This window comes from Ranitomeya variabilis, chromosome 2, assembly GCF_051348905.1.
Source record: "Ranitomeya variabilis isolate aRanVar5 chromosome 2, aRanVar5.hap1, whole genome shotgun sequence".
Lineage (NCBI taxonomy): Eukaryota > Metazoa > Chordata > Amphibia > Anura > Dendrobatidae > Ranitomeya > Ranitomeya variabilis.
In genome coordinates, this window is record NC_135233.1 from 970,472,191 (window position 1) to 970,500,170 (window position 27,980).

At 43.3% G+C, this 27,980-nt stretch overlaps 1 protein-coding gene across 1 annotated transcript in view; it reads left to right on the forward strand.

Moving 5' to 3' along the window:
* LOC143808309 (carboxypeptidase B-like) overlaps window positions 1–19,740 on the forward strand; it is a 41,975-nt gene extending 22,235 nt beyond the window's left edge. The window contains exons 8-12 of the mRNA XM_077290827.1: window positions 9,549–9,659; window positions 9,758–9,848; window positions 14,907–15,109; window positions 16,849–16,933; window positions 19,486–19,740. Of these exons, the coding sequence (XP_077146942.1) occupies window positions 9,549–9,659; window positions 9,758–9,848; window positions 14,907–15,109; window positions 16,849–16,933; window positions 19,486–19,673 (678 nt within the window). The 3' untranslated portion in view covers window positions 19,674–19,740. The remainder of the gene's footprint in view (window positions 1–9,548; window positions 9,660–9,757; window positions 9,849–14,906; window positions 15,110–16,848; window positions 16,934–19,485) is intronic.
* The last annotated feature ends 8,240 nt before the right edge of the window (window positions 19,741–27,980 follow it).

Sequence of the window (27,980 nt, forward strand, 5' to 3'; positions counted from 1 at the left end):
GCCACCTGTGGTATTCGGTCAGGGTGACCGACGCTGCTTAGGGGTCCGCTGGGGTGATGTTATGGCAGCTTGATGGTAGTGCACATATAATCCCTTTAAAACTTAACTTTTAATATTAAAATTGTAAAACCCTGACCCAAAACAAACTTGGTTAAATACCATACATAATATAAATGCCACAGATTAGGTCACCTGTTGAGGTACTACACTACGACCTACCGCTCTCACCTGCCTTGCTGTGGAGGTTGGCACCCTAAGAAACGATTTATTGGCGCCCCCACTCAACACAGGCTATCCCTCACTTCCCTACGATATCCCTCTCAATGTAGGTGGGAAAACAATATAGTGAAGAGCAGTGGTGAAAAAAGGGTTAAACAAATATATAGATACAATTAGTACCCCCAAAAACAAAAACTCAGCAGGCACCCCCAAATAACAAAATGATGATCCAACACATCACTAAACGATAAATAAATTGTCAAAAATTAATATTCTGTCCAGCCATTAGCCGTATATGTTCCATGTCCATCATGGACGAAACATTGTTGCTCACCATATCCAAAAAGGGACCAGCCCAGAAGACCAGAATATAATAAATGACGATAAAGGATAACTTAGCGTGTGCTGGAATCGCCCCGACGCGTTTTTTCCCGTTAGCACGGTTCATCAGGAGGGAATCGTGTGGTCATCAATACCGCCGGATGCCATGGAGATGAATAGCATAAGCCCGCGGTGGTAGTGTGCGAGCATAAGCATAGCTTGATGGTATACCTTCCCACAGGTGAAGTGTATCCCCAGGGCTTCCCAGAGTGTAGATGGTGATGGTGGATGGTGTGATGCGCAGTGAATAACGAGGACACAAGGTTGCAGTCTCTTTACCTTTTATTGAAGGATTCAGTGTCCGCAGTCCAGGGCACCGGATCACAGGGTTGGCAGAGTCCGGACGGTCTAAATGCAAATCCAGAGTCTCCTTGTCCAGGTGGAATGCAATAGCCTTCCTATGCACCCAGTAACACAATAGGTCCTCACTTGCTTAAGCTCTAATGAAGTCCTCACTGTTATCACTCTTCTCTCTCTGTTCCCCGTGGTTGGATAGAACAAAACCCGTATGACTGATGGCCTGAGGCTTGTTTATAGGGACCCTAGAGACGCCCCGACCCCCACAATTTGCCACCTTGTCTTCTTAGGTAATAAGGTCGGGCAGCCAACTTGGAATTGACTGTCCTGCCAGTCTCTGAAGCAATGGCGTAGAGCACTTTACTCCCTCGGTATTCTGGCTACCGGAACGCGTACCAGAAGGATGCAGCTCCTCTCGTCTACTATCCTCTCTGGTATTCACTTGTTGCTATGCCTTCGTTTCTCACTCACTACAACACACTTCTTTTCAATGTCTCTCTCTTTGGGATGCTGCTGCACGTGGGGCAGGCGCAGTTCCGTGGACCCTCGTTCTCCACAGACTGCAGTCTGGATCTGGCTGGAACCCACTCCTGCCAGCTTCTGCCAAACTCCGTCGGGATCTGACTGTCTCTGCGAAGCCCAGTCAGCTTCTGTCTAACTTCCTAACCAACCCACCAGTTTTACCTATCTGTGAGGAGTGGCCTAATAGATAGAACCTTTGCTCCCCCTGGTGGACTGGAGTGTGAAGTGTGTGGCGTGGTTGTGATACCTGGACAGAAGATCTCCTTTATTGCCATCAGATGTAATATTGCTCCCCCTGGTGGAAGAACAACATTCCTGCAACGACCAGAACTCTGGGGCGCTGCAATTATTTTACAAAAAGGGCAGTTACCATGTGTAATGGTTACCAGTGTGACATGTAATGGCTGCTCTCTACTCTCGTTCTCTCGCTGCAGAGCTGTGTGTGAATATACCTTGCAAAAAGACAAATTTTATTTATCCTATTCTTTGTTAATTACATATCTCACACTGGTAACCCCTTTTTATTTAAAACAAGATCTAGAGTCAGATTCTCAGAGAGATCAGTGTTCGGCCCATAGTCATAAACAGCTCATTTACATATTAAGAAAATCATGGATTTCTCTAAAATAAGACATCGGATCACAGGTATCAAGTTATCATTTTATTCAGCTTCCTATGAAGTACATGCCCATATAGACGGCTTAGAAGGGTTGATCCTACTGACAGATTCCTTTTCATAGAATTTTGCTCAAATTCAATTTGTATAAAATACATTTGCTTATTTTGGCCAAACCCTCTCAACTCTTATTTGCTTCAAGTCTTCAGATCTGTATTCCACAAATATTTTGTCATGATAATAGAAATACTTTTTTGATCTTCTTTGCTGCTGCAATGTTTGTCCTGGTATATTGTCAGTAAATAACAGCACATGTGCCAAGTCATATTAGATTACATTCTGCAAAAATGATTATTGCTCAACGAAAATGCAAAGCACAAACACAACACTTACCTACATTACACTTCCATAAGTGAAAAGATTTGTTGGATATGTGTTACTCTTATTCAGAAGATACTAGCTTGATCATGGACAATGCTTTCTAACATATTGATGGAATGTCAACTGTCCTTCCAATAAACCATGGTCAAGGTCTTGAGAGAATCTGCTAGAATCTACTTACGGGTAATTCCCAAAGTAATGTAATATCCCTTATCTATGGTATAGGGAATACTTTACTGATCGCTAGGGATCGAAACTCATGGACACCCAGCAGTTCTGAGATTAAGCCTCTTGAACCCCAAGAACAGCCCTGTACTTCATGGTGTGGAGGTGCTCATGCTCGGCCTCCAATGCATCCATTGTCAGTGGTGACTGCTGGAAATAGCCAAGTACTGCACTCAGCAGTCCCATAGACCATAATGAATTGTTGGGGGTTCCACAGGTAAGACTTCAGAGATTAGTGAGTTATCCCCTACCAAATGGTTAGGTGATAACTTGTTTTTTAGGGAGAATAATTGCTGAGGGTCCCTGAATCCCCGATCAAATGGATAGGGAATAACTTGTTCATTTTTTGGGGGGGAGGATAACTGACTAAATGTATTTCTAAAGTACTGATCTCATAATTGCTGAAGAGTCCAAAGGTCAGACCCCAACAATTGGCAAGAACACCCCCTACCAAATGGAGAGGGGATAACTTTTTTAACAACTCCCGTGTTCTATTAAAATTCCTCTGGACCTGCTGTTCTTTAGACTTCCATATTATTAAAGGATGAGATAAAATATAATAAATGTGGAATAAATTAGTTACACTCTTCTCTTCAACGATAATATTCTACAGAATTTGTACAGCTTGTGCATGTTCAAACCTGCATTTAGTTTAGTCATAAAGATAAAAAGCGTATTAGATTAATGTCTGAATCCACTGATTTTCATGCATCAGACAACTGTTTAGCATGCCTTAACATTCCTGGCGCTTCCTGTCTGACAGCTGTGTGATTGGATGACATCAGCATTCAGCACGCGCCTGTGTCAGATAGAAAGCTGCCAGTGACAAAGATGCTGCGGCTGTGGGGAATGTGCAGAGAGGTGAGTGGTGGTGTGTGTGTAGGCAATGTTGGGGGTGGTGATGGATGTGGGGTAGATGGCAATGATGGAGGTGGTGGAGAAGGCAATGATGGAGGTGGCAAAGAAAGCAATGATGGAGGTGGTGGGAGAGAACAATGATTAGAGTGGTGGAGAGGGTAATGATGGAGGTGGAGGAGAGGGCAATGATGTAGGTGGTGGGTGAGGACAATAATTGGGGTGGTTGGGAGAACAATGATTAAGGTGATGGGGAGAACAATGATTAAGGTGGTGGAGAGGGCAATGATGGAAGTGATGGGGAGGGCAATGATTGGGATGGTGGAGAGGACAATGATTGGAGGAGTGCATAGGGGAATGGTGGAAGTGATGGGGAGGGCAATGATAGAGGTGATGGGGAGGGTAATGATGAAGGTGACGGGGAAGGGCAACGATGGGGGTGGTGGAGAGGGCAATGATGGGGTGGTGGAGAGGGCAAAGATGGGGGTGGTGGAGAGGACAATGATGCAATCCGGGGGTAAGAGGACAAAGAGAGATGTAGGAGATTAGGATGGGAGGAAGGGGGACCTTAGATATGGATGTAAAATGAATTGGGTGGTGGAAGAGGGTGCTAAATCTCTGATAGTGTCCTCCTCCATCTCACAATTCATTGTGATGCTCTCGGGGGACTTAAAATTTATTGGGGAGTGGGAAAGGAGGCAAAAAGGTGCATAGGACCCTTTATAATGAATTGAAAGTTGGGAGAAGACCCTGTCAAGGACTTGTAATGAATTGGGAGGTGGCAGAGGATGTTCAGTACCTGATGGTGTCTTCTCCCACCCCCAAATTCATTATGATGCTATCAAGGACCTATAATGAATGGAGGGATACAAGACCGGGACTAAGGCTATGCGCACACGTTCAAGATTTGCAGGAGAAAATTCTGCTGCATATCCTAATGTGTTGGCAGGAAGAAAGTTGCTTAAAAAATACTTTTTTTTTCCACGTTTCCCATGCTTTACGTATTTTCTCCCATTAGTACGGGTGAAATACACTGCATGAATTGATATTTTGAAGATTTTAATCTGCTGCAAATCTGCAAGGAAAAAATAAGCGACGTGTGCATGAGACTTCAGGGATCTCATTCACTTCACTTGTACTGTAAAACCTTGCATATTTTCCATGTGCACATAGCCTTACAGTAAATTGGGGAGTAATTTATATTATTGGGGGGTCAAACATTATGTTTAATTATTGACACAGTGCTGCTTATCACTTTATATTTTTAATGGTGGGGTACAAATCTGTATTCAGGGGGAGACACATGTATGTATACAATGTATGTGACCTTGTTATTTTCAAGGCTGTGATGATCATCGCGACAAGATGAGTTGTGGCTGGGATATGTTAACATGAAGGTCTGACCAGATGGAGAAGAAACAGGAGAATGCAGCTCTAATCAGAGATAAATGCCTCGATGTAAATATTATTCTGTATCTGCACTGTGTGAATTGGAGTGATAATGTTATTTGTAAAATCCCTTATTCTACATTCTCACATTTGTACGAAATGTCCATATGCTTCCAGGTTTTTTTATTGGATGGCACACGGGCTCGTAGAGTTTTATAGGTCCATTCACACATACATGAAAATCACAGATCTGAGAATGAGATCCATGAGGGTCTGAGAATGTTCTGTTGTGATCCAATTTTGGGGATCAGAACAGGACATCAAGACATCTTCAATGCATCTGTAAAAGCTCACTGCACACTGACACTGCATACAGATACATGTATGTAGCCTCATTACGTATAGCAAAATCTCTTAGTATATAGTGTACTCGCCTCCCCCTCACGCGACTTTCGCCTCTCCAGTCTATCCTTAATGCAGCAGCCAGGGTCGTCCATCTGGCTAATCGTTACTCGGACGTGTCCGCTCTTCGCCAGTCATTACACTGGCTGCCCATTCATTACAGGATACAATTCAAAGTACTTGTTCTCACCCACAAAGCTCTCCATAGTGCGGCACCCCCTTACATCTCGTCCCTCATTTCGGTCTATCGGCCTAGCCGACCGCTGCGCTCTGCAAACGACTTTCGACTAACCTCTGCACTAATCCGTACCTCCCACTCCCGACTCCAAGACTTCTCCCGTGCTGCGCCAATCCTCTGGAATGCTCTACCCCAAGATATTAGGACCATCCACAACTTGCATAGCTTTAGGCGCTCACTCAAAACTCATTTGTTCAGAGCGGCCTATCACGTTCCCTAATCAGTCATTTTATGTTTGTGTGTGTGTGTAGCCCATTCACTATCTCATCTACCCCCCACCCCCTGAAGATGGCTGGACCATCATTGTAAATACATCATTGTAAATACACACCTGTACTTTGTATCTCCCCACCTCATTGTAGATTGTAAGCTCTCACGAGCAGGGTCGTCTTATTTTGCTTTATTGCTGTATTGTTAACATTGTTACCTATGACTGTTGTGTTTGAAACTGTTAAACTGTAAAGCGCTGCGGAATATGTTGGCGCTATATAAATAAAGATTATTATTATTATTATTATTATTACTCACTTATTATGTATAGCACAGTCCCTTAGTATATAGTGTACTCACTTATTATGTATAGCACAGTCTCTAAGTATATAGTGTAGTCACTTATTATGTATGGCACAGTCTCTTAGTATGTAGTGTACTCACTTATAATGTATAGCAAAGGTACTTAGTATATAGTGTAATCACTTATTGTGTATAATACCGTCCTTAGTTACATAGTTTCTTCTTTTATTATGTATAACACCATCCCTTATTACGTACCTTCCTCTCTATTTATACAACCCCTTGGAGGATGTTCATTCAGTTGTTTAATTTTGTAGGAAAAAAGCAGATCACAGACATGGCACAAAACTAAAGTCATTTCAAATGGCAACTTTCTGGCTTTAAGAAACACTAAAAGAAATCAAGAACAAAAAATGTGGTAGTCAGTAATGGTTACTTTTTTTAACCAAGCATAAGGGAAAAATTATGGAATCACTCAATTCTGAGGAAAAAATTATGGAAACACCCTGTAAATTTTAATACCCAAAAACAACACCTGCATCAAATTAGATCTACTCGTTAGTCTGCATCTAAAAAGGAGTGATTATACCTTGGAGAGCTGTTGCACCAAGTGGACTGACAGGAATCATGGCTCCAACATGAGAGATGTCAACTGAAACAAAGGAGAGGATTATCAAACTCTTAAAAGAGGGTAAATCATCATGCAATGTTGCAAAAAATGTTGGTTGTTCACAGTCAGCCGCGTCTAAAATCTGGACCAAATTCAAACAACATGGGAAGGTTGTTAAAGGCAAACATACTGGTAGACCAAGGAGGACATCAAAGCGCCAAGACCGGAAACTTAAAGCAATATGTTTCAAAAACAGGAAATGCACAACAAAACAAATGAGGAACGAATGGGTGGAAACTGGAGTCAACGTCTGTGACCAAACTGTAAGAAACCACCTAAAGGAAATGGGATTTACAACAGAAAAGCTAAACAAAAGCCATCATTAACACCTAAAGAAGAAAAAAACAAGGTTACAAAGGGATAAGGAAAAGCAATCATGGACTGTGGATGACTGGATGAAAGTCATATTCAGTGATGAATCGCGAATCTGCATTGGGCAAGGTGATGATGCTGGAACTTTTGTTTGGTGCCGTTCCAATGAGATTTATAAAGATGACTGCCTGAAGAGAACATGCAAATTTCCACAGTCATTGATGATATGTGGCTGCATGTCAGGTAAAGGCACTGGGGAGATGGCTGTCATTACATCTTCAATAAATGCACAAGTTTATGTTGATATTTTGGACACTTTTCTTGTCCCATCAATTGAAAGGATGTTTGGGGATGATGAAATCATTTTTCAAGATGATAATGCATCCTGCCATAGAGCAAAAACTGTGCACACATTCCTTGAAAAAAGACACATAAGGTCAATGTCATGGCCTGCAAATAGTCCGGATCTCAATCCAATTGAAAATCTTTGGTGGAAGTTGAAGAAAATGGTCCATGACAAGGCTCCAACCTGCAAAGCTGATCTGGCAACAGCAATCAGAGAAAGTTGGAGCCAGATTGATGAAGAGTACTGTGTGACACTCATTAAGTCCATGCCTCAGAGACTGCAGGCTGTTATAAAAGCCAGAGGTAGTGCAACAAAATACTAGTGATGTGTTGAAGTGTTTTTTTTGCTTGGTTTTAATGATTCCATAATTTTTTCCTCAGAATTTAGTGACTCCATATTTTTTCCCCTATGCTTGCTTAAAAAAAAGTAACCATTACTGACTACCACATTTTTTGTTCTTGATTTCTTTTAGTGTTTCTGAAAGCCAGAAAGTTGCCATTTGAAATTACTTTAGTTTTGTGCCATGTCTGTGATCACATTTTTTTCTACAAAATTAAACAATTGAATGAACATCTTCCAAGGCCGGTGATTTCATAATTTTTGCCAGGGGTTGTATATGGTGCCATCCCTTATTATATAGCTTCCTCTGCTGTTATGTACAGTGCTGTCTCTTACATAGTGTATTCTTATTTTTCTTATTCACAGTGCCTTCTTTTATTAAATAGTCCCCTCTCTAATTAGAAATAAAATGACTGCTGATGGAGCAGCCGGTGACCAGACGACCAGTCCATCAGCTCCTCCATTAGAAAATAACCTTTCACATGCTCCATCAGCCATCATTGAATTGCAATATATATCTAACAAGACAGGACGGTATGTAATAAAGGGGGCACTCTAAATACCCAATATGTAAAGGACACTGCTGTACATAACAAGAGAGGGTACTGTGTAATAAGAGACGGCAATATGCATAATAAAGGAGTGTGGGTGTGTGTGTGGGTGTGCTTATATATATATATATATATATATATATATATACACACATATATATATATATATATATATATATATATATATATATATATATATACTGTATATATATATATATATATGTAGCTTTGTCTCCATAAAAGGAGGAGGGCCCAGACAGATTTCTTGCACAGGGGCCCCAAGCTGTCAGTGTCCACCCCTGGGTGAGAGAACCTGTGGCAGATGTTGATGCCTTAATAATAATAATCACCTGTGCAATATTAAGGAAATCCTGAAAACATGACGTGCTATGGGCCATGAGGACTGGAGTTTTGGATACCCTCGTCTGGAGGAACAACTGTTGGCCAAATTAGCATCCGTCCAAGCAAGCTCAAGCAGCAACTCATCTACATTGTGCAATGTGTTCTGGACTCAGCTTCACCTACTCACTGTGCATTGGATAGAAATGGAGCTGGCTTGTAATGCCAAGAAATAATTTTTTTTTTCCTCCATGCTCAGAGGCTCATTTTGGATAGAGAATAGGAGACATCTTTAGAGAGCAACTACTAACTTGTATAACAGTATGGTGGCAGGAGAGGGTCAGTCTGTTTCATAGCAGGTTCCCTTTAATTCTTGAATTCATTCTTATCCTGCTGGTCAAAAGTGAGAGTTATATCCTGTGCAAATATATTTAAAACTCCTATTTAATCAAAACACTATAAAGTCACTTAATGATCATTCACCATCAATATACTTCTAATTGTGCATTTATCCTGGTTAGTATGAAGGGTACATTCCCACGTTTAGAATTTTCTGCGGTATTGACGCCGCATATTTATGCAGGGTGAAAACCACAGCTGCCAGATGTTCCAGCATAGTGGATGGGATTTGTAGAGACCCCATGCCCACTGTGTGTCTATGTGCACCTGCAGATCACCCACGGAAATTGACATGCGGCGCGTCTTTTAGATCCACAGCATGTCATTGCGTGTCCGCAACAGAAATTTCCACATCAGAATGTATTGGACGCGGTAAATCCACATGGTTCAGAATACGCCGTTTCCAAAATGCTGCTACTACCGGATCATGAGCACATAGCTTCATGAGAATGTTTCATGTATGTAGGTTGGTTTACCAAAATGTATTGAGTTGTGGTTAGATATCTAGGAAAAATTTTAACAAGCTTATGACTGTGTAAATCATTCCTCTTCAGCTTGTTTCAGGTTATTCCAAAGATGAAGGAATAAAGAAACTATTGACAAACTTGAACTTCTACATTCTCCCTGTAATTAACATAGATGGTTATATTTACACCTGGACAGAGGTAATAACGTCTTATAACTAATGTTAAGATCACATACAATGGCCCTCGACCAACACAAACTTAAAATCTGTAAAAACAAAATACGGTACGTTTTATAGGATCGTATGTGGAGAAAGAATCGCTCACCAGCATCAGATGGACCCTGTGTTGGCACAGACCTCAACAGGAACTTTAACATTTCATGGTGCGGTAAGTAAGCAATATATAATTCATACCAAATTTCTCAATTATTTGTATGGGCAACGAGAGACACTTATGGTCACATCTATGCACTTAAACAGCTTTTTGTCTGCACTTCAGCACAAAAATCATCTGAATTTAGAGATATTTATTGTTAAAATGTCTACAAATCAAAATATAATATACTCTTTGGATTATAATATATAGATATAAACCAAGCAAATGCTTTCTGTAGAGATGATACATTTCTTAATGTAAATCTAATAATCAAGTAAAAAAAGTGACAATTTGGAAGCAAAGATGAATGGAGCAATCAGCATCAAAAGTAGGAACTAGAGATGAGCAGAGCAATTCGCAGAAACCTGTTCCAGCAGCCAGGTCAAAACTTTGTGGCCATTGGAAGGAGCCCTGCAAACCCCCTCCAACCTGATGGAACTGTGGATCCTCTTTTGATTAGCCTGCCTGGCACAATGTCATCGTCAAGAAGCACAGAGAACTTCGTGCAAGACAGCTAATCGAAAGAGGATGCCTGAAGATGAGGTAGTTCCCAGGGCTCCCGTGCAATGGCCATGGAATACCCACCTGGTTGCTGGACCAGAGTGTGGACAGTTTCTCCAAAGCAGCAACTTGGGAGGTATGAACAGTGTAATGCATAATTTGACACTGTACAAAGTTTTACTTATCATTTAGAAAGAATCACAATCACATAACAAATATTTCCAGAATGGCAAATGCTTTCTTGAATATCAAGTCAGCGGGCATGTAGGGTCCGGTAAGGAAACAGAGATGTTCACTGTTATGCTGGCCACCCTGAGAGAATAGACAAGCTGATAATTCCCCTTTGATCAATACAGTTTTCCAACTTAAAGGAAACCTGTCACCGGTTTTTTTACTTAGAAACTACAGTAGGTGAAATAAGTATTTGATCCCTTGTTGATTTCGTAAGTTTGCCCACTGACAAAGACATGAACAGTCTATAATTTTAAGGGTAGGTTAATTTTAGAGATAGGATGTCAAAAATAAAATTCAGAAAATCACATTGTATAAATTATATAAATTAAAAAAACACAACACAAAAATTGAGCTTGGATTAAGTTGGTATACATGCAGCACATAAACGCATGTTCACATTGGCCATAAAGCACACAAAACCTGCAAGAAACAAAATGAGCAAAAAAGCTGCTGTAACTATAGAAGTACTACCGTACTATAAACTATCATATATACTCGAGTATAAGCTGACCTGAGTATAAGCCGAGGCACCTAATTTTGCCATGGAAAACTGGGTAAGCTTATTGACTTGAGTATAAGCAGGGTATGCATTATCCCCTCATTCCTGTCTCATGCATGGCTCCTCTGTCCTTGTCCTGGTATGCATGGCTCCCCATGGCTGTCCTGGTATGCGTGGCTCCCCGGTTCCTGTCATTGTATACATGGCTCCCCGGTCCTTGTTCTGCTATGCATGGCTCCTTGGTCCCTGTCATTGTATGCATGGCTCCCCCATCCTGTCCTGCTATGCATGGCTCCTCCATCCCATCCTGGTATGCATGTCTCCTTATCCCCTATCCTACTCACCCTCCAGTGTGCCCTCGCAGCGTCTCGTTGGTCCCGGTGCCTTTGCAGCATCTCAATCATTCCGGCTTCCTGCATCTCTTCCTGTGCTGAGCGATCACATGGTGCCACTCATTAAGGTAATGAATATGGCCTCCACGCCTATGGGAATGGATATGCATGCAAATTCATTACCTTAATGAGTGGCACCATGTGATCACGCCAGAAGAGCTGCTGGAAGCCGGGACCATGGAGATGCTGCGAGGGCATCCTGGTGAGTGAGTGGGATGTCATCTGGAAGCCGGCGGTGTCACTGTGCGGGCACAGTTACAGCCACAGCTGCCGGCTTCTTCCTCTGTGACCCGCTGCTCCGCCGCTCCCCCTCCCCTGGCGGCTTTCTGGACAATTGACTCGTGTATAAACTGAGGGGGGCGTTTTCAGCACAAAAAAATGTGCTGAAAAACTTGGCTTATACACAAGTATATATGGTAAGTAAAAAGCAAGTGCATTTAAATAATTCAGGGTTCTTAGAATCTATGGACACCAGTCTGGGGAAGCTTTTAAATGTAATTATCAGCTCAGAAAAGGGAGGCCACGCCCCGGCTTGCACAAAATGCAAAAATACAAAGAAAAACACAAGAATTGGGCTTGGATTAAGTTGGTTATACATGTGAGTCGCCCTATCAGGGCAGCGGGGTACTCGGTACCGGGTCCGGTCGCTATTAGAGGGGATGTCACAGTGGCTGCGACCCGGTCCATGGCCCTGGGCGCCCAATTAAAGGGGAAAGGTCTTTTAAGGGAAATTGTGATAAAGTCTGTTGTGACGCCATCTGTGGAGTTCAGTCAATAGGGGGACCGACGCTGCTTTAAAGGGGACCTCTGGGGGATGTTGTTGCAGCAATGATAGTAACACTTCCCACAGGTGAAGCGGGGTCCCCAGGGCTCCTAAGGTGTGTGGCAAGGTGGTGTATGCTGATGAATAAGTGGAGAACACAGGTTGTAGTCTTTACCTGGTTTACTGAAGATGTAGTAGTCCACAGTCCAGGGTACCAGACACAGGTGTCCTTTGGTCCAGCCAGCTCAGAGGCAATGGGAGAAGCTCCTTCTCAGTTGATGTCCGTGAGCCTTTCCTACTTGCGCTTTTGTATGAGGTCCCTGCTGCTTTGAAGCTTACTGGCAAAGTCCTCTGTTCCCCTGTCCTTGAACAGGTACCTGCATGATGGGCAGTTTGAGCCTTTTTATACAGTAGGTACTCTATCATGCCCTGGGCTCTTCAGGTGCTGTTGTGTCTCAGGTGTGGTGCGCGCTAGTGACTTAAAGTTCTTAGTCCTCAGGTTCTGCCAAGTGTCCTAGAGTCCCACTATAGCCTCGGGCTCCAGTACCCGGTTTCTGCGCTCTGGCTCTGAGGGTGCCCGGTAACAGTTCCCCTCTGAGCCCTGTTTGTCTCTCCTCTGCGCCTTTCCTCTGTAGCTCCACCACATTCAACCCCTCGGGTTATCTGTCCTTCCTGGAGCTGCCTGACCTGATAAAGAGAAATCCATTGCCTCCAAGCATGATATTGCCCTCCCTGAAAGGAAGGCAACATCACTACAACAACCGGTTAACGCATGTTCACATTCTGTAATGCTGTAGATAAGCCCCCGATGTATCCTAAAAGATGAGAAAAATAGGTTAGATTATACTCACCCAGGGGCGGTCCCGGTCCCGGTCCGGTCTGATAGGTGTCGCGGTCCGATCCGGTGCCTCCTATCTTCATCAGATGACATCCTCTTCTTGTCTTCAAGCTGCAGCTCCGGCACATGCGTACTTTGTCTGCCCTGTTGAGGGCAGAGCAAAGTACTGCAGTTCGCAGGCGCCAGGCCTCTCTGACCTTTCCTGACACCTGCGCATTGCAGTACTTTGCTCTGCCCTCAACAGTATGCCTGCGCCAGAGCCACAGCATGAAGACAAGAAGAGGACGTCATCGTAAGAAGATGGGAGGCCCCGGACCGGACTGCGACGCCCATCGTACCTGGACCGTCCCTGGGTGAGTATAATCTAACCTCTTTTTCTCATCTTTTAGGATACATCGGGGGCTTATCTACAGCATTACAGAATGCTGTAGATAAGCCCCTGATGCCAGTGGGCTTAGTTCACCTTCAATTTTGGGGGTGACAGATTACCTTTAACTTAAACTAAAAGACTTTGTAGTAATAAAGAATGGTAAAAGTACTTGATACTAGTTAGCCTGAGCTAGTTGAAGATGGAAGAAGAGCTCCAGCTGAAGAGATGCTGATTGTTTAAGCTGTTTGATTTCTTGCAAGAGACCCTCAAACAGTTAGTTAAAATAAGGTTGTTGTTGTTAATTTTTAAAAATGTAATGCCAAAATAACAATGTTCAACATGTACACAGGGTTACACAACTTTCATTGCCTTTCCCAAAAGGGCAGTTACAGGGGAAAACAGTTGTCAGAACCAGTGATACTGAAACCTTGGGTGAGGTAGACATCCCACAAAGAGGAAAAATTATCCTAAGCTCCTAAGGGCTGGTTAGACCAACCAGAACTAAGAGGAGTGTCAGGGAAGACATTAAATTAGTAGGGAAGAGTGTGACAAGTAGAAGCTGCATTTATGATTTAGAATTATCCAGCAACTAGAGGGGGGAAAGTGGTTACAGGAGCTGGGAGTGTTTAGGACAGCCCTGGGGTATTCTGGGAAAGATGTTGTGGACCTGCCTGAAGAAGCATTGTGAGAGTCTCCTGTCAGACTGAGCTATGATAAGCTGAGAAAACCAGTTCTGTCAGGGAAGTGACTGCAGTCAGGACAGCCAGGAGCCATCATTGTTGCTTCAAGATAAGGGTGTGAGATAGTAGACACCGGACTCATCCACCCCCTCCACCTCACTGCATGATGAATATATGCAGTAATGGTTTTCTGTATATAGACACTGTGTGTGAAGAGAATTTGTCCGTGAAGAGAATTTCATATATGGTTGCTGGAAGCATTGTACGAAGAGAAGTGATTCTGTGTAATGGAAAGAAGCTTGATTAAAACCTCATAATGAACCTCTGCCTAGAAACGTTTACCTTCCATCAACTGTGAATGATTCTGGTTAATGGTAGCCTTGAGTAAAAACCCTTTGAAATTCCAAAGAAACCATGTTTCTTTGTCCTGTCTCCATATACTAAGTGCGGACATACAACAGCATTATTCAAGGTTTACTGTCAACTGTGCTACATGAGAAAACCCCACACAGTAGTTTTGAACAACTGGCCCGGCTAATCCAGCATTGATGATCATGTCTCATTCTAAGTTTGTAAGATTGTTTGATTTTCCCATGCTAATTCATACTGAAGCTGATCCACAGAAATCTTGCTCACTTGATTTTATGTTGCCCTCCTGCGGTCACATATTCAATTTCCATAGAGGAAATCTCCAATAGTGAAACACCAGGTGCCTCTAATAAAGTGGCTAAATTGCTCAAAATATATTTCAAATTATCCAAAATATTAACTGAAGTTCACTTATGTCTTGTAGAGATTGGATCATCAGATTATCCCTGCACTGAAATCTACTGTGGAAAGTCACCAGGGTCTGAGGAAGAAACAAAGAATGTAGTCAATTTTATCTCCAACCGCCTAAAGTCAATCAAAGCCTACATAAGTATCCATGCATACTCCCAGTTGTTGCTGTACCCCTACTCCCACACATTTAACCCAGCCCCAAATTCGCAGGAACTGGTAAGTAAACTGTTAACATAACTAACTTCATTCTGGAGCCAGAGTTATGGAAAAAAAACCTAGGGAAGAATCATTTTCCATTGTCTATACTTATATCTATAGTGATGAGCGAATGTGACAACATTTATCTGTTCACTTGAATTTTGTAACAAATTTATTCTGTATGAATCAAATTGATATTATTATTCTTGGAGGTCTCTCCAGTGTACTAATCCGGTCCTTACCTCTCCCACCGCGCAGCCCTACCTCGGTCTTGCCCTTTTCTTTAACTGCAATGATATTGCATGGCATTCGAAACATAATGTTATGACATTGTTGGGTAGAATGTAGTGATGAGCGAATATACTCGTTGCTCTGGTCTCCCCGAGCATGCTCGAATGGTCTCTGAGTATTTTGGCGTGCTCCGAGATTTAGTTTTCATTGCCTTAGGCTAGGTTCACACATGCGTTAACGGGCTGCTGTTGACGCAAGTGCCGGTATGGCATCGCGCTAGCGCAGATAGAGCTAGCAGATGCTCTATCTGCGCTAGCAGTGACGGACTCGGAAACGCTGCAGCCCGCGTCCCAGGATCCATCACTCAATGACGGCACATCACTAGCGCACCCCCACAATGGGCGTCAGATTATCCGACATTGAACTAAATGGCGGCGTTAACAGACTACGTTACACCGCGTTATGCCGCGGTGTAACGTAGTCCGTCTAACGGACGACTAAAATGTAATGTGAACCTGGCCTTAGCTGCATGATATATGGCTATTAGACAGGCTGAATACATGTGAGGAATGCCTGTTTGTTAGGGAATTCCCACATGTATTCAGCCTGTCCAGCTGCCGTAAATCATGCAGCTGAGGCAACAAAAGCTAAATCTCCGAGCACGCCAAAATACTCGGAGACCACCTGAACATGCTCGGGGAGACCCAAGCAACAATGCTATTCGCTCATCACTAGTAGGAAGCACAAGAGATTTCATATTTACCAAGCACCAGAAAATGTCAAAGATGGCCAAGTGAAGATCGCACCTGTGACTAGGACAAAATAGAAAGATAAGATCCTGGAATCTAGGAAAATAACATCATTTTCGTGGGTTTGTGCAAATTAAGACTATGTTCACACGTTGCATTTTTGCTCCTTTTTTATGCAAATTTTAAGCTGCAGTACAGTACCTTCAAAGCCTATGAGATCTCCGAAATCTCATGCGCACATTGGTTTTCCTGACTCATTTGGAAAACTGCTGCAATTTAAAAAACTGCAGCATTTCACTTCTTTCAGCGATTTTGCAGTATTTTTTCACCCAGGAGACAACAAAAACTCAGCAAATACACTGTAAAACCTGCGGGTTTTTTTAGTAGCTTCCAGAACATTTTGAATGCAGAAACAAAAATGCAGCTTGTGAATATAGCCTAAATTTTAAAAAATTTGGATTCTTGGAAAAGACAAAAAAAAATAGTGAAATTCAAGGCTAATTGAATCTCATTCAAAGCAATTCACTCATCTCTACATATCTGTTTATCTGACAATAAATCCATACATAGCAATACATTGATGTTCCAGTAATGGATCCCTGACTGATGTTATTACTCCATTGGATAACTTTACACTTTACAATAACTTCTGCACTGAGACGACAGACCACCCCACCATTTATGTGGTAGAAAGGCACCACAAAACGCTAATGATCTGAAAATATTTCACTGTTTTATTTATTACCATAGTAAAGAAAATGTTCTGTTTTTACTCAGGATGAGATAGCTAAAGGAGCCATAGAAAAATTATCCAGTCTTTATAAAACATTATACTTCTACGGACCCTCCGCATCCACCATTTGTAAGCCACTCACTTTCTAATTTTTGTATTTTAATGAATATTGCTTTTATATTTGTTCTCCATTGCTTTTAGTACTAAGAGAAATTAGAGGAAAATGGCTTCATTTCTGTAATATCATATAATAGTAATAAACATTAGTAACATAGGAATATATAGTACATAGTAACATATGATAGACTGTCAATGCCACAGAATAACTCTGGAAATAATATTATCATCCTAGTTTACAAGGTGCCAACATTAAAAGCAGATTTGCAAATTCTATAAGATAATATATTTGTCATAAGACATACAGAAAATGGACAAGAGTGCACAAGAGTTTCCTTTCTACATAAAGAAGAGAGCCAAGATGCGATATTATAAGGGGTTAAGCCGATGTGACAAATTGTAACAAGATAATACTAATCAAGGTGAATAGGAAATATTGAGGAAGTCGGAGTTTCTTGGACTTTATTAAAGGGATCCTGTCACCCCCAAAATCGAAAGTGAGCTAAGACCACCGGCATCAGGGGCTTATCTACAGCATTCTGTAATGCTGTAGATAAGCCCCCGATGTATCCTGAAAGATAAGAAAAATAAGTTAGATTATACTCACCCAGGGGCTGTCCTGCTGCGGTCCGGTCCGATGGTACTGCAGTGCGCAGGCATGGGGAAAGGTCAGAGAGGCCCGGTGCCTGCGCACTGCAGTACTTTGCTCTGCCCTCAACAGGGCAGACAAAGTACGCCTGCGCCGGAGCCGCAGAGTGAAGACAAGAAGAGGACCTCATCCTATGAAGACCGGACCGCGACGCCCATCGGATCGGACCTCCTGCCCCTGGGTGAGTATAATCTAACCTCTTTTTCTCATCTTTCAGGATACATCGGGGGCTTATCTACAGCATTCCAGAATGCTGTAGATAAGCCCCTGATGCCGGTGGGCTTAGCTAACTTTCGATTTTGGGGGTGACAGGTTCCCTTTAAACAAGATAAATGAGATAATGCTGCTATTTTAAGAACGAGTTTTACAGGATAGGTGCAGCACAAGAGAAGACATATAATTGTGTGTGGAGAAGGTTATAAAAGGAAATAAATAGAACATGACAGGAGTGAAGAAAATAGGGGAGCTGTTATGGCTAAATAGATTGTCTACCTTTTCTTATTTAAATGCAACTAATTGGGGCTAAAAATAACTTTAGTAACTGGGTTTATGTCACGATTCCTCCGCTCAGTGAGCAATTGTTATGCTGTCTTATGGAAACTGGGTCACACTGAGTTGTCAGTGTTTTGATTGATGGCTTGGCTGTCCAACCTTGTGATGGGTGTGGTGAGCTGTTTGTGCTTTGATTGGCAGCTCGGCTATCCAATCTGTGACTGGGAGGTGCTGGACTTTCTCCAGGTGTTCAGTGTTCTTCAGACTGTCCAAGCTATTTAACTGAGCAGTCTGCCCCTGATCCCTGGAGCTTATATGTCTTTTTCTGAGCTCCCATAAGCTGATTTATGACTACGACCACATCAAAGTTGATGCAAAGAAGCTGTAAAAGCAAAACGGTGCAACATTTTTAATAAAACACAGTTACAAAAATATTTTTTTTGCCACACATACATGTATTTAAGTCTTAAGATAAATTAATTAATTAATAAATTTAAAAAAAAAAGTCCCTAAAGGTAGACAACCCTTTTATGGTGTGACATGTAGGGGTGTAAGTGACCTTTATAGCATCTTAAACTAACAGTATATAAAGAGTGATTGGGAAATAAAAAGGTGTGGAGGCAGAGATCTTTATAGACTGTAAATTGTAGAGATCAGACAGGAGAATATTTAATTAATAAATGGCCGTAAACATCAGTGTGAGTAAAAACGATAGGAATCTAGAAAGTTGATATTTTGAAGTGATAAAAGAATATTCCAATCTACAAAAATGATCACCTATCTATTGGATAGGTTATAATTGTAAGATTGCTGGGACTGGGACCCTCACTGATCACGTGATTTGAGATCTTCTGTTCATTTTTTTCCCCTTGTTTTCTTCAGGCTGCAAACTGGAGTTAATTTGAGCCGCGGATTGTACGTGTGCCATAGACATGAAGATAGCCCAGTAGATTTTTTATGAATTGGCAGGGCTTATGCATGACCTGCTGCTTCATTCAACTGTTTCAGGCCACAGTCTTGTAGTAAGGGAAGAATAGGGACAAAAGTCCCTGGTATTGGCCATCAGTGGGTATCTCAGCAATGGGTATCACACAGATCTAACAATTACCCCTATCCAGCAGGTAGGTGTAAACCAGACCTCTCCTTCATGCAAGTGGAAACAGAAACAGCACATTAAAAGACATTGTAGAAAAGAGGAAAAGAAAGGGTGGGCTAAGTGAATGGCTAAACAGATATTGCTGACCTGTGAAGGAATTCAGCAAGTGCATTTCTAGTTAAGGTCACGTAGGCTGTTTTTCTTCTGGAAGTGACTTCTATTTATGGCAAATGAAGCAAAAAAAAAAGTTTTAAAAAATTACAACATAAAGAGACAATACTATTAGTGAATATAATACAATTAATGCAGTGAAATTACATCTTCTAGATCCCACTTCTGGATCGTCAGATGACTGGGCCTATTCACAAGGAATCCAGTATGCCTTCACCTTCGAGCTGCGGGACACGGGCAAACATGGCTTCCTCCTCCCTGAGTCTAAGATAAAAGCAACCTGTAAAGAAACTACACTGGCCGTCCAATACATCGCCAATTATGTTCTGTCGCACATTTCCTAACAAGTCTTGTCACAGTTATTGTATTCTTCACTGAGCATAAATCATAAAAATAAATGGCTTATCAGCAGCTTTGTCATTGGGAGATACTTATTTATAAGGTATGTACAGGTATTGGAACGATGAGGGGTTTTTCTTACTACTGGAAAATTTAATATGGCTCCTGCTGTGTTGGTGATTAGTCCTATATTATATGAAGAACCGTAAATAATATAATTAGATATCATAAAGGAAATCGAATATAATACATGACACTCAAAACTATATGAATATTCTTATAAGCACAGTTTTTATTTATAAAGACGATGTACCATAAATTGAATTATTACATTTTCTTGTTAAATTGGGAAAAACAGAAACACTTTTAATATGGTATCATGTGAAATGCATGGACTGAGAGACGTTGATGCAGTGGAACTGGACTTGCCACATGGTACATGGCCAACAGACCACGATATATAAGATGGCATGTGGATCAGTGGAGCTGGAAGTACAAGATTTAGCAGAGACCAATGTGCAGACAGCGCCTTGATGCAGGAGTAAGAATGACACATGGGAGCAGCAGAGTTGATTTGGAAATCAGGTACCTTGTTAAAAGAGTGCAGATAGCAGTAAGGAACAGCAGAGTTGAGTAGGAAATCAGCACACAGGAACAGCAGACTTATATAGGAAATCAGCACACATGGAACAGCAGAGTTGTATAAGAAATCAGCACACAGGAGCAGCAGAGTTGAGTATGAAATAAGCACACAGGAGCAGCAGAGTTGTAGAGGAAATCAGCACACAGGAGCAGCAGAGTTGTAGAGGAAATCAGCACACAGGAACAGCAGAGTTGTATAGGAAATCAGCACACAGGAACAGCAGAGTTGTATAGGAAATCAGCACACAGGAGCAGCAGAGTTGAGTAGGAAATCAGCACACAGGAACAGCAGAGTTAAGTAGGAAATCAGCATGCAGGAACAGCAGAGTTGTATAGGAAATCAGCACACAGGAACAGCAGAGTTGTATAGGAAATCAGCACACAGGAGCAGCAGTGTTGAGTGGGAAATCAGCACACAGGAGCAGCAGAGTTGAGTAGGAAATCAGCACACAGGAACAGTAGACTTATATAGGAAATCAGCACACAGGAACAGCAGAGTTGTATAGGAAATCAGCACACAGGAGCAGCAGAGTTGTATAGGAAATAAGCAGACAGGAACAGCAGAGTTGTATAGAAAATCAGCACACAGGAACAGCAGAGTTGAGTAGGAAATCAGCACACAGGAGCAGCAGAGTTGAGTAGGAAATAAGCACACAGGAGCAGCAGAGTTGTATAGGAAATCAGCACACAGGAACAGCAGAGTTGTAAAGGAAATCAGCACACAGGAACAGCAGAGTTGTATAGGAAATCAGCACACAGGAGCAGCAGAGTTGAGTAGGAAATCAGCACACAGGAGCAGCAGAGTTGAGTAGGAAATCAGCACACAGGAACAGCAGAGTTGTATAGGAAATCAGCACACAGGAACAGCAGAGTTGTATAGGAAATCAGCACACAGGAGCAGCAGAGTTGAGTAGGAAATCAGCACGCAGGAGCAGCAGAGTTGAGTAGGAAATCAGCACACAGGAGCAGCAGAGTTATAAAGGAAATCAGCACACAGGAACAGCAGATTTGTATAGGAAATCAGCACACAGGAACAGCAGACTTATATAGGAAATCAGCACACAGGAACAGCAGAGTTGTATAGGAAATCAACACACAGGAGCAGCAGAGTTGTATAGGAAATCAGCACACAGGAACAGCAGAGTTGTATAGGAAATCAGCACACAGGAACAGCAGAGTTGAGTAGGAAATCAGCACACAGGAGCAACAGAGTTGAGTAGGAAATCAGCACACAGGAGCAGCAGAGTTGTATAGGAAATCAGCACACAGGAACAGCAGAGTTGTATAGGAAATCAGCACACAGGAACAGCAGAGTTGTATAGGATATCAGCACACAGGAGCAGCAGTGTTGTATAGGAAATCAGCACACAGGAGCAGCAGAGTTGAGTAGGAAATCAGCACACAGGAGCAGCAGAGTTGAGTAGGAAATCAGCACACAGGAACAGCAGAGTTGTATAGGAAATCAGCACACAGGAGCAGCAGAGTTGAGTAGGAAATCAGCACACAGGAGCAGCAGAGTTGAGTAGGAAATCAGCACACAGGAGCAGCAGAGTTGTAAAGGAAATCAGCACACAGGAACAGCAGAGTTGTATAGGAAATCAGCACACAGGAGAAGCAGAGTTGAGTGGGAAATCAGCACACAGGAGCAGCAGAGTTGAGTAGGAAATCAGCACACAGGAGCAGCAGAGTTGAGTAGGAAATCAGCACACAGGAACATGTTGTGAATTCCGCTTTTGGGCTCCCTCCGGTGGTTGTAAGTAGCACTTTTGTGAATTCTGCTCTTGGGCTCCCTCCTGTGGTTTTGAGTGGTATAGCTGCTTCTTGGATTTAGCATCAGCAGCTGCTTCCACTGATCGTCTTTCTGGCTCGGCTATTTTAGTCTGGCCTTATCCCTCAATCAATGCCAGTTGTCAATTGTTCCTGCTTGGAGCCACTGCTCTTTTGGATTTCCCTGACACTCTGTCCAGTTCTCAAAGATAAGTCCTTGTTTGTTCTTTTGCAGTCCACTTGTTGTGGACTTATTGTTCAGCTCATTCTATGTTTTGCTCATTTGTCCAGCTTATCAGTATGGATCTATTTAGCTAAGCTGGAAGCTCTGGGCTGCAGATTTTGCCCTCCACACCTTTAGTCAGGTGTGGAGATTTTTTGCATATCTCTGCGGTGGACTTTTTCTAGTTTTTATTACTGACTGCACAGTGTCCTTTCCTTACTGTCTATCTAGCTAGAAGTGGCCTCCTTTGCTAAATCTTGTTTCATACTACGTATGTCATTTCCTTCTCCTCTCACAGTCAATATTTGTGCAGGGCTGTCCTATCCTTTGGGGATTTTCTCTGAGGCAAGATAGCTTTCATTTTTCTACCTTTAGGGGTAGCTAGTTCTCCGGCTGTGACGAGGTGTCCAGGGAGTGACAGGAACATCCCACGGCTACTGCTAGTGTTGTGTTAAGATCAGGAACTGCGGTCTGTATAGTTACCACCTGCTCAGAGCTAGTCGCATGTCGCTCCTAAATTACCAGTCCATAAAAGTACAACTGGCCAAAAATGAGTTGAATGCATCTCAAAGGAAGGAAAAGAAAAAGAGTTCTGAGCCATTTTTTTTTTCTTTAGTCTGTTTTGTCTTTTTCCTTCCTCTTAATCTCTGGGTGGATTTGGGCGCGGACATGGATGTTCAGGGTTTGTTTTCTCGTGTTGATCTGCTTGCTGCAAGAGTTCAGAGTATCCAAGATTATGTTGTTCAGACTCCAGCATTAGAGCCTAGAATTCCTACTCCAGATTTGTTTTACAGGGATAGATCTAAGTTTTTGAACTTTAAAAATAACTGCAAATTGTTTTTTGCTCTGAAACCCTGTTCCTCTGGTGACCCCACTCAGCAAGTTAAAATAGTTATTTCTCTGCTGCGTGGTGACCCTCAGGACTTGGCATTCTCCCTTGAGTCAGGGGATCCGGCATTGCTTAATGTAGATGCATTTTTTCAATCGCTCGGATTATTGTATGACGAACCTAACTCTGTGGATCATGCAGAAAAAACCTTGTAGGCTCTGTGCCAGGGTCAGGAAGCGGCAGAATTATACTGCCAGAAATTTAGAAAATGGTCTGTGCTCACTAAATGGAATGAGGACACTCTGGCAGCAATTTTCAGAAAGGGTCTTTCTGAAGCCCTTAAGGATGTTATGGTGGGGTTCCCCACGCCTGTTGGTCTGAGCGAATCTATGTCTCTAGCCATTCAGATCGATCGGCGCCTGCGCGAGCGCAAAGTGGTGCACCTTATGGCAGCATCCTCTGAACAGAGTCCTGAGCCTATGCAATGTGATAGGATTCTGACTAGAGCGGAACAGAGGGGATACAGACGTCAGAATGGGCTGTGTTTTTACTGTGGTGATTCAGCTCATACTATCTCTGATTGCCCTAAGCGTATTAAGAGGGTCGCTAGATCTGTTACCATTAGTACTGTACAGCCTAAGTTTCTCCTGTCTGTGACACTGATTTGCTCACTGTCATCTTTCTCTGTCATGGCATTTGTAGATTCAGGCGCTGCCCTGAACTTAATGGACTTGGAATTTGCCAGGCGCTGTGGTTTTTCTTTGCAGCCTTTGCAGAGCCCTATTCCTTTGAGGGGTATTGATGCTACACCGTTGGCCAAGAATAAACCTCAGTATTGGACTCAGCTGACTATGTGCATGGCTCCAGCACATCAGGAAGATTGTCGTTTTCTGGTGTTGCATAATTTACATGATGTTGTTGTACTGGGTTTTCCATGGTTACAAGTACACAATCCAGTGTTGGATTGGAAATCGATGTCTGTGACTAGTTGGGGTTGTCAAGGGGTACATAGTCACGTTCCTTTAATGTCAATTTCCTCTTCCCCCTCTTCTGATGTTCCTGAATTTTTGTCAGATTTCCAGGATGTATTCAATGAGCCCAAGTCCAGTTCCCTTCCTCCACATAGGGACTGTGATTGTGCTATTGACTTGATTCCAGGCTCTAAGTTCCCTAAGGGCCGACTTTTCAACCTGTCTGTGCCAGAACATACCGCTATGCGGAGCTATGTTAAGGAGTCCTTGGAGAAGGGGCATATTCGGATGTCTTCATCACCATTGGGAGCGGGATTCTTTTTTGTTGCCAAGAAGGATGGCTCCTTGAGACCCTGTATTGATTATCGCCTTCTTAATAAGATCACGGTCAAATTCCAATACCCTTTACCTTTGCTCTCTGATTTGTTTGCTCGGATTAAGGGGGCTAGTTGGTTTACCAAGATTGACCTTCGAGGGGCATATAATCTTGTTCGTATTAAACAGGGTGACGAATGGAAAACTGCATTTAATACGCCCGAAGGCCATTTTGAATACCTGGTGATGCCTTTCGGGCTTTCTAATGCTCCTTCTGTATTTCAGTCCTTCATGCATGACATTTTCCGCAATTATCTTGATAAATTCTTGATTGTGTATTTGGATGATATTTTGATTTTTTCCAATGATTGGGAGTCTCATGTGAAGCGGGTCAGGATGGTATTCCAGATCCTTCGTGATAATGCTCTATTTGTGAAGGGGTCTAAGTGCCTATTTGGAGTTCAGAAGGTCTCTTTTTTGGGGTTTATTTTTTCTCCTTCGTCTATAGAAATGGATCCTGTTAAGGTCCAAGCTATTCATGACTGGATTCAACCCACATCTGTGAAGAGCCTTCAGAAATTTTTGGGCTTTGCTAATTTTTATCGCCGTTTCATTGCCAACTTCTCTAGTGTGGTTAAGCCTCTGACCGATTTGACGAAGAAAGGCGCTGATGTGACAAATTGGTCCTCTGAGGCTGTTGAGGCCTTTCAGGAGCTTAAGCGCCGATTTACTTCTGCCCCTGTCTTGCGTCAGCCGGATGTGTCTCTTCCTTTTCAGGTTGAGGTTGACGCTTCTGAGATTGGGGCAGGGGCCGTTTTGTCACAGAGGAATTCTGATGGTTCCTTGATGAAACCATGTGCCTTCTTTTCCCGAAAGTTTTCGCCTGCGGAACGCAATTATGATGTCAGCAATCAGGAGTTGTTGGCTATGAAGTGGGCATTTGAGGAGTGGCGACATTGGCTTGAGGGAGCCAAGCACCGCGTTGTGGTCTTGACCGATCATAAGAATTTGATTTACCTCGAGTCGGCCAAGCGGCTGAACCCTAGACAGGCTCGATGGTCCCTGTTTTTCTCCCGTTTCAATTTTGTGGTTTCATATCTTCCGGAATCTAAGAATGTTAAAGCGGATGCCCTCTCTAGGAGTTTTTTGCCTGATTCTCCTGGAGTTCTTGAGCCGGTTGGCATTCTTAGGGAAGGGGTGATTCTTTCTGCCATCTCCCCTGATTTACGGCGGGTGCTTCAGGAATTTCAGGCTGATAAACCTGACCGCTGTCCTGTGGGGAAGCTGTTTGTTCCTGATAGTTGGACAAGTAAGGTAATTTCTGAGGTCCATTGTTCGGTGTTGGCCGGTCATCCTGGGATTTTTGGTACCAGATATTTGGTGGCTAGGTCCTTTTGGTGGCCTTCCTTGTCGCGGGATGTGCGTTCTTTTGTGCAGTCCTGTGGGACTTGTGCCCGGGCTAAGCCTTGCTGTTCCCGCGCTAGTGGGTTGCTTTTGCCTTTGCCTGTCCCTGAGAGGCCCTGGACGCATATTTCCATGGATTTTATTTCGGATCTTCCTGTGTCCCAGAGGATGTCTGTTATCTGGGTGGTTTGTGACCGGTTCTCTAAAATGGTCCATTTGGTACCTTTGCCTAAATTGCCTTCCTCCTCTGATTTGGTTCCATTGTTCTTTCAGCATGTGGTTCGTTTGCATGGCATTCCGGAAAATATTGTGTCTGACAGAGGTTCCCAGCTTGTTTCCAGGTTTTGGCGGGCCTTTTGTGCTAGGATGGGCATTAATTTGTCTTTTTCTTCCGCGTTCCATCCTCAGACAAATGGCCAAACTGAGCAAACTAATCAAACCTTGGAAACCTATTTGAGATGCTTTGTGTCTGCTGATCAGGATGATTGGGTGGCTTTCTTGCCGTTGGCCGAGTTTGCCCTTAATAATCGGGCCAGTTCGGCTACTTTGGTTTCGCCTTTTTTTTGTAATTTTGGTTTCCATCCCCGTTTTTTCTTCTGGGCAGGTTGAGCCTTCTGATTGTGCTGGTGTAGATTCTGTGATGGACAGGTTACAGCAGATTTGGACTCATGTGGTAGACAATTTGACGTTGTCTCAGGAAAAGGCTCAGCGTTTTGCTAACCGCCGTCGGTGTGTTGGTCCTCGGCTTCGTGTGGGGGATTTAGTCTGGTTATCTTCTCGTCATGTTCCTATGAAGGTTTCTTCCCCTAAGTTCAAGCCTCGGTTTATTGGTCCTTATAAGATCTCTGAGATTATCAATCCAGTGTCTTTTCGTTTGGCCCTTCTGTAGGGGACAGGGACCTGGTGAGCTGTGCAGACGGGTGGAACCATTGTTGCCGGGAGTCGGGGTTCCGGGGGACGGATTTGAGGGGTGCATGGGAAGCCAGGCTCATGTGACAGGAGGAAGAGTGACGCAGGGAGAGGAGAGGATAAAAAGCAAAACGCGCGAAAGAGAAAGAGAAGCGCGGGAAATCTCTGAGGAGAGGAAACTGCAGCGCAGTTGTTGTGAGTGTGCAGGCCGCAGTGAGACTTGCTGGAAGCAGGGGGAAAACGTGCAACAGACACTGCGGGCAACTACCAGAGCCCCCAAAAAGAGGCGCATTCGTCGTCAGCGACCCCCCAGGCAGAGGGGTAGTGCTGACCAGCTCAGGGACAGTATTACCGCGCTCCCTGAGAGCACCTTGCCAGAGAGTGCTACGGACTCGCATGGTTTCGTCTCAGCTGTGACTGATACTGATTATTCTCCTAATTCTCCTCAAAAAGACTCTTCTCTGGACTGGGAGGCTGTTACCTCAGATCAACGTCCGCCTGCAGGAGGGAACGCAGCACCGCAAAAGACATTCTGGACTCAACTCTACGCCTGGGCCCGTCGCCAGAAGACACCTCCTTCCTCCGCCATCAGGACTACGGCGTTGTCGGAGCCTCACCGTCAGGACTACATCGCTGAACCAGCACTGATAAGTGACCGTTGTTGACTTTATCTTAGTAGGGAGTCACTAGTGAGGCGCTGCCGCGTTCTACGGGTATAGTTCAGGGCGGTCATATAGTAATTAGGATTTACTGCGAGATTGTGTTCTTGTATATAAGTTCCCTGCGTGGAAAAACGTTTGTCATCTTTTTGGTTGGAAGTTAAAAAGAAAGTTAAAAACGCTATTTGCTTTCTGGCTCCTATTTGTCCCTACATCCTTCTTTACCTGCGGTCCCTACATTTGGCGTAGTCGGCAGGATGCAGGATCCAAAGAAGGAGCCAGAAGATACGGAGGATGGGGCTGGGCCTAGAGCTTCTCTCTCATTGGGGGCCATGTTAAACAATTTGCCCAAGTTTAATGGGAGCAACATGTTGTTGTGGAGCTGGACTGAAAGGATGAGGGGGCTGTTGAGAATGCATCCTATGACCCCAGCCCTGGAAGCAGAGGTGGCCATTATGGCCTTAGACGGAGAGGCTCGGGATTCAGTGATGTTGAGACCCCCCACAGAGCGGAATACTTTTACCGGGGTGTTACATGTGTTAGAGGGGACACACGGGGATCCCACCGACGTGGGAGAGCTGCGGGCCCGGTTG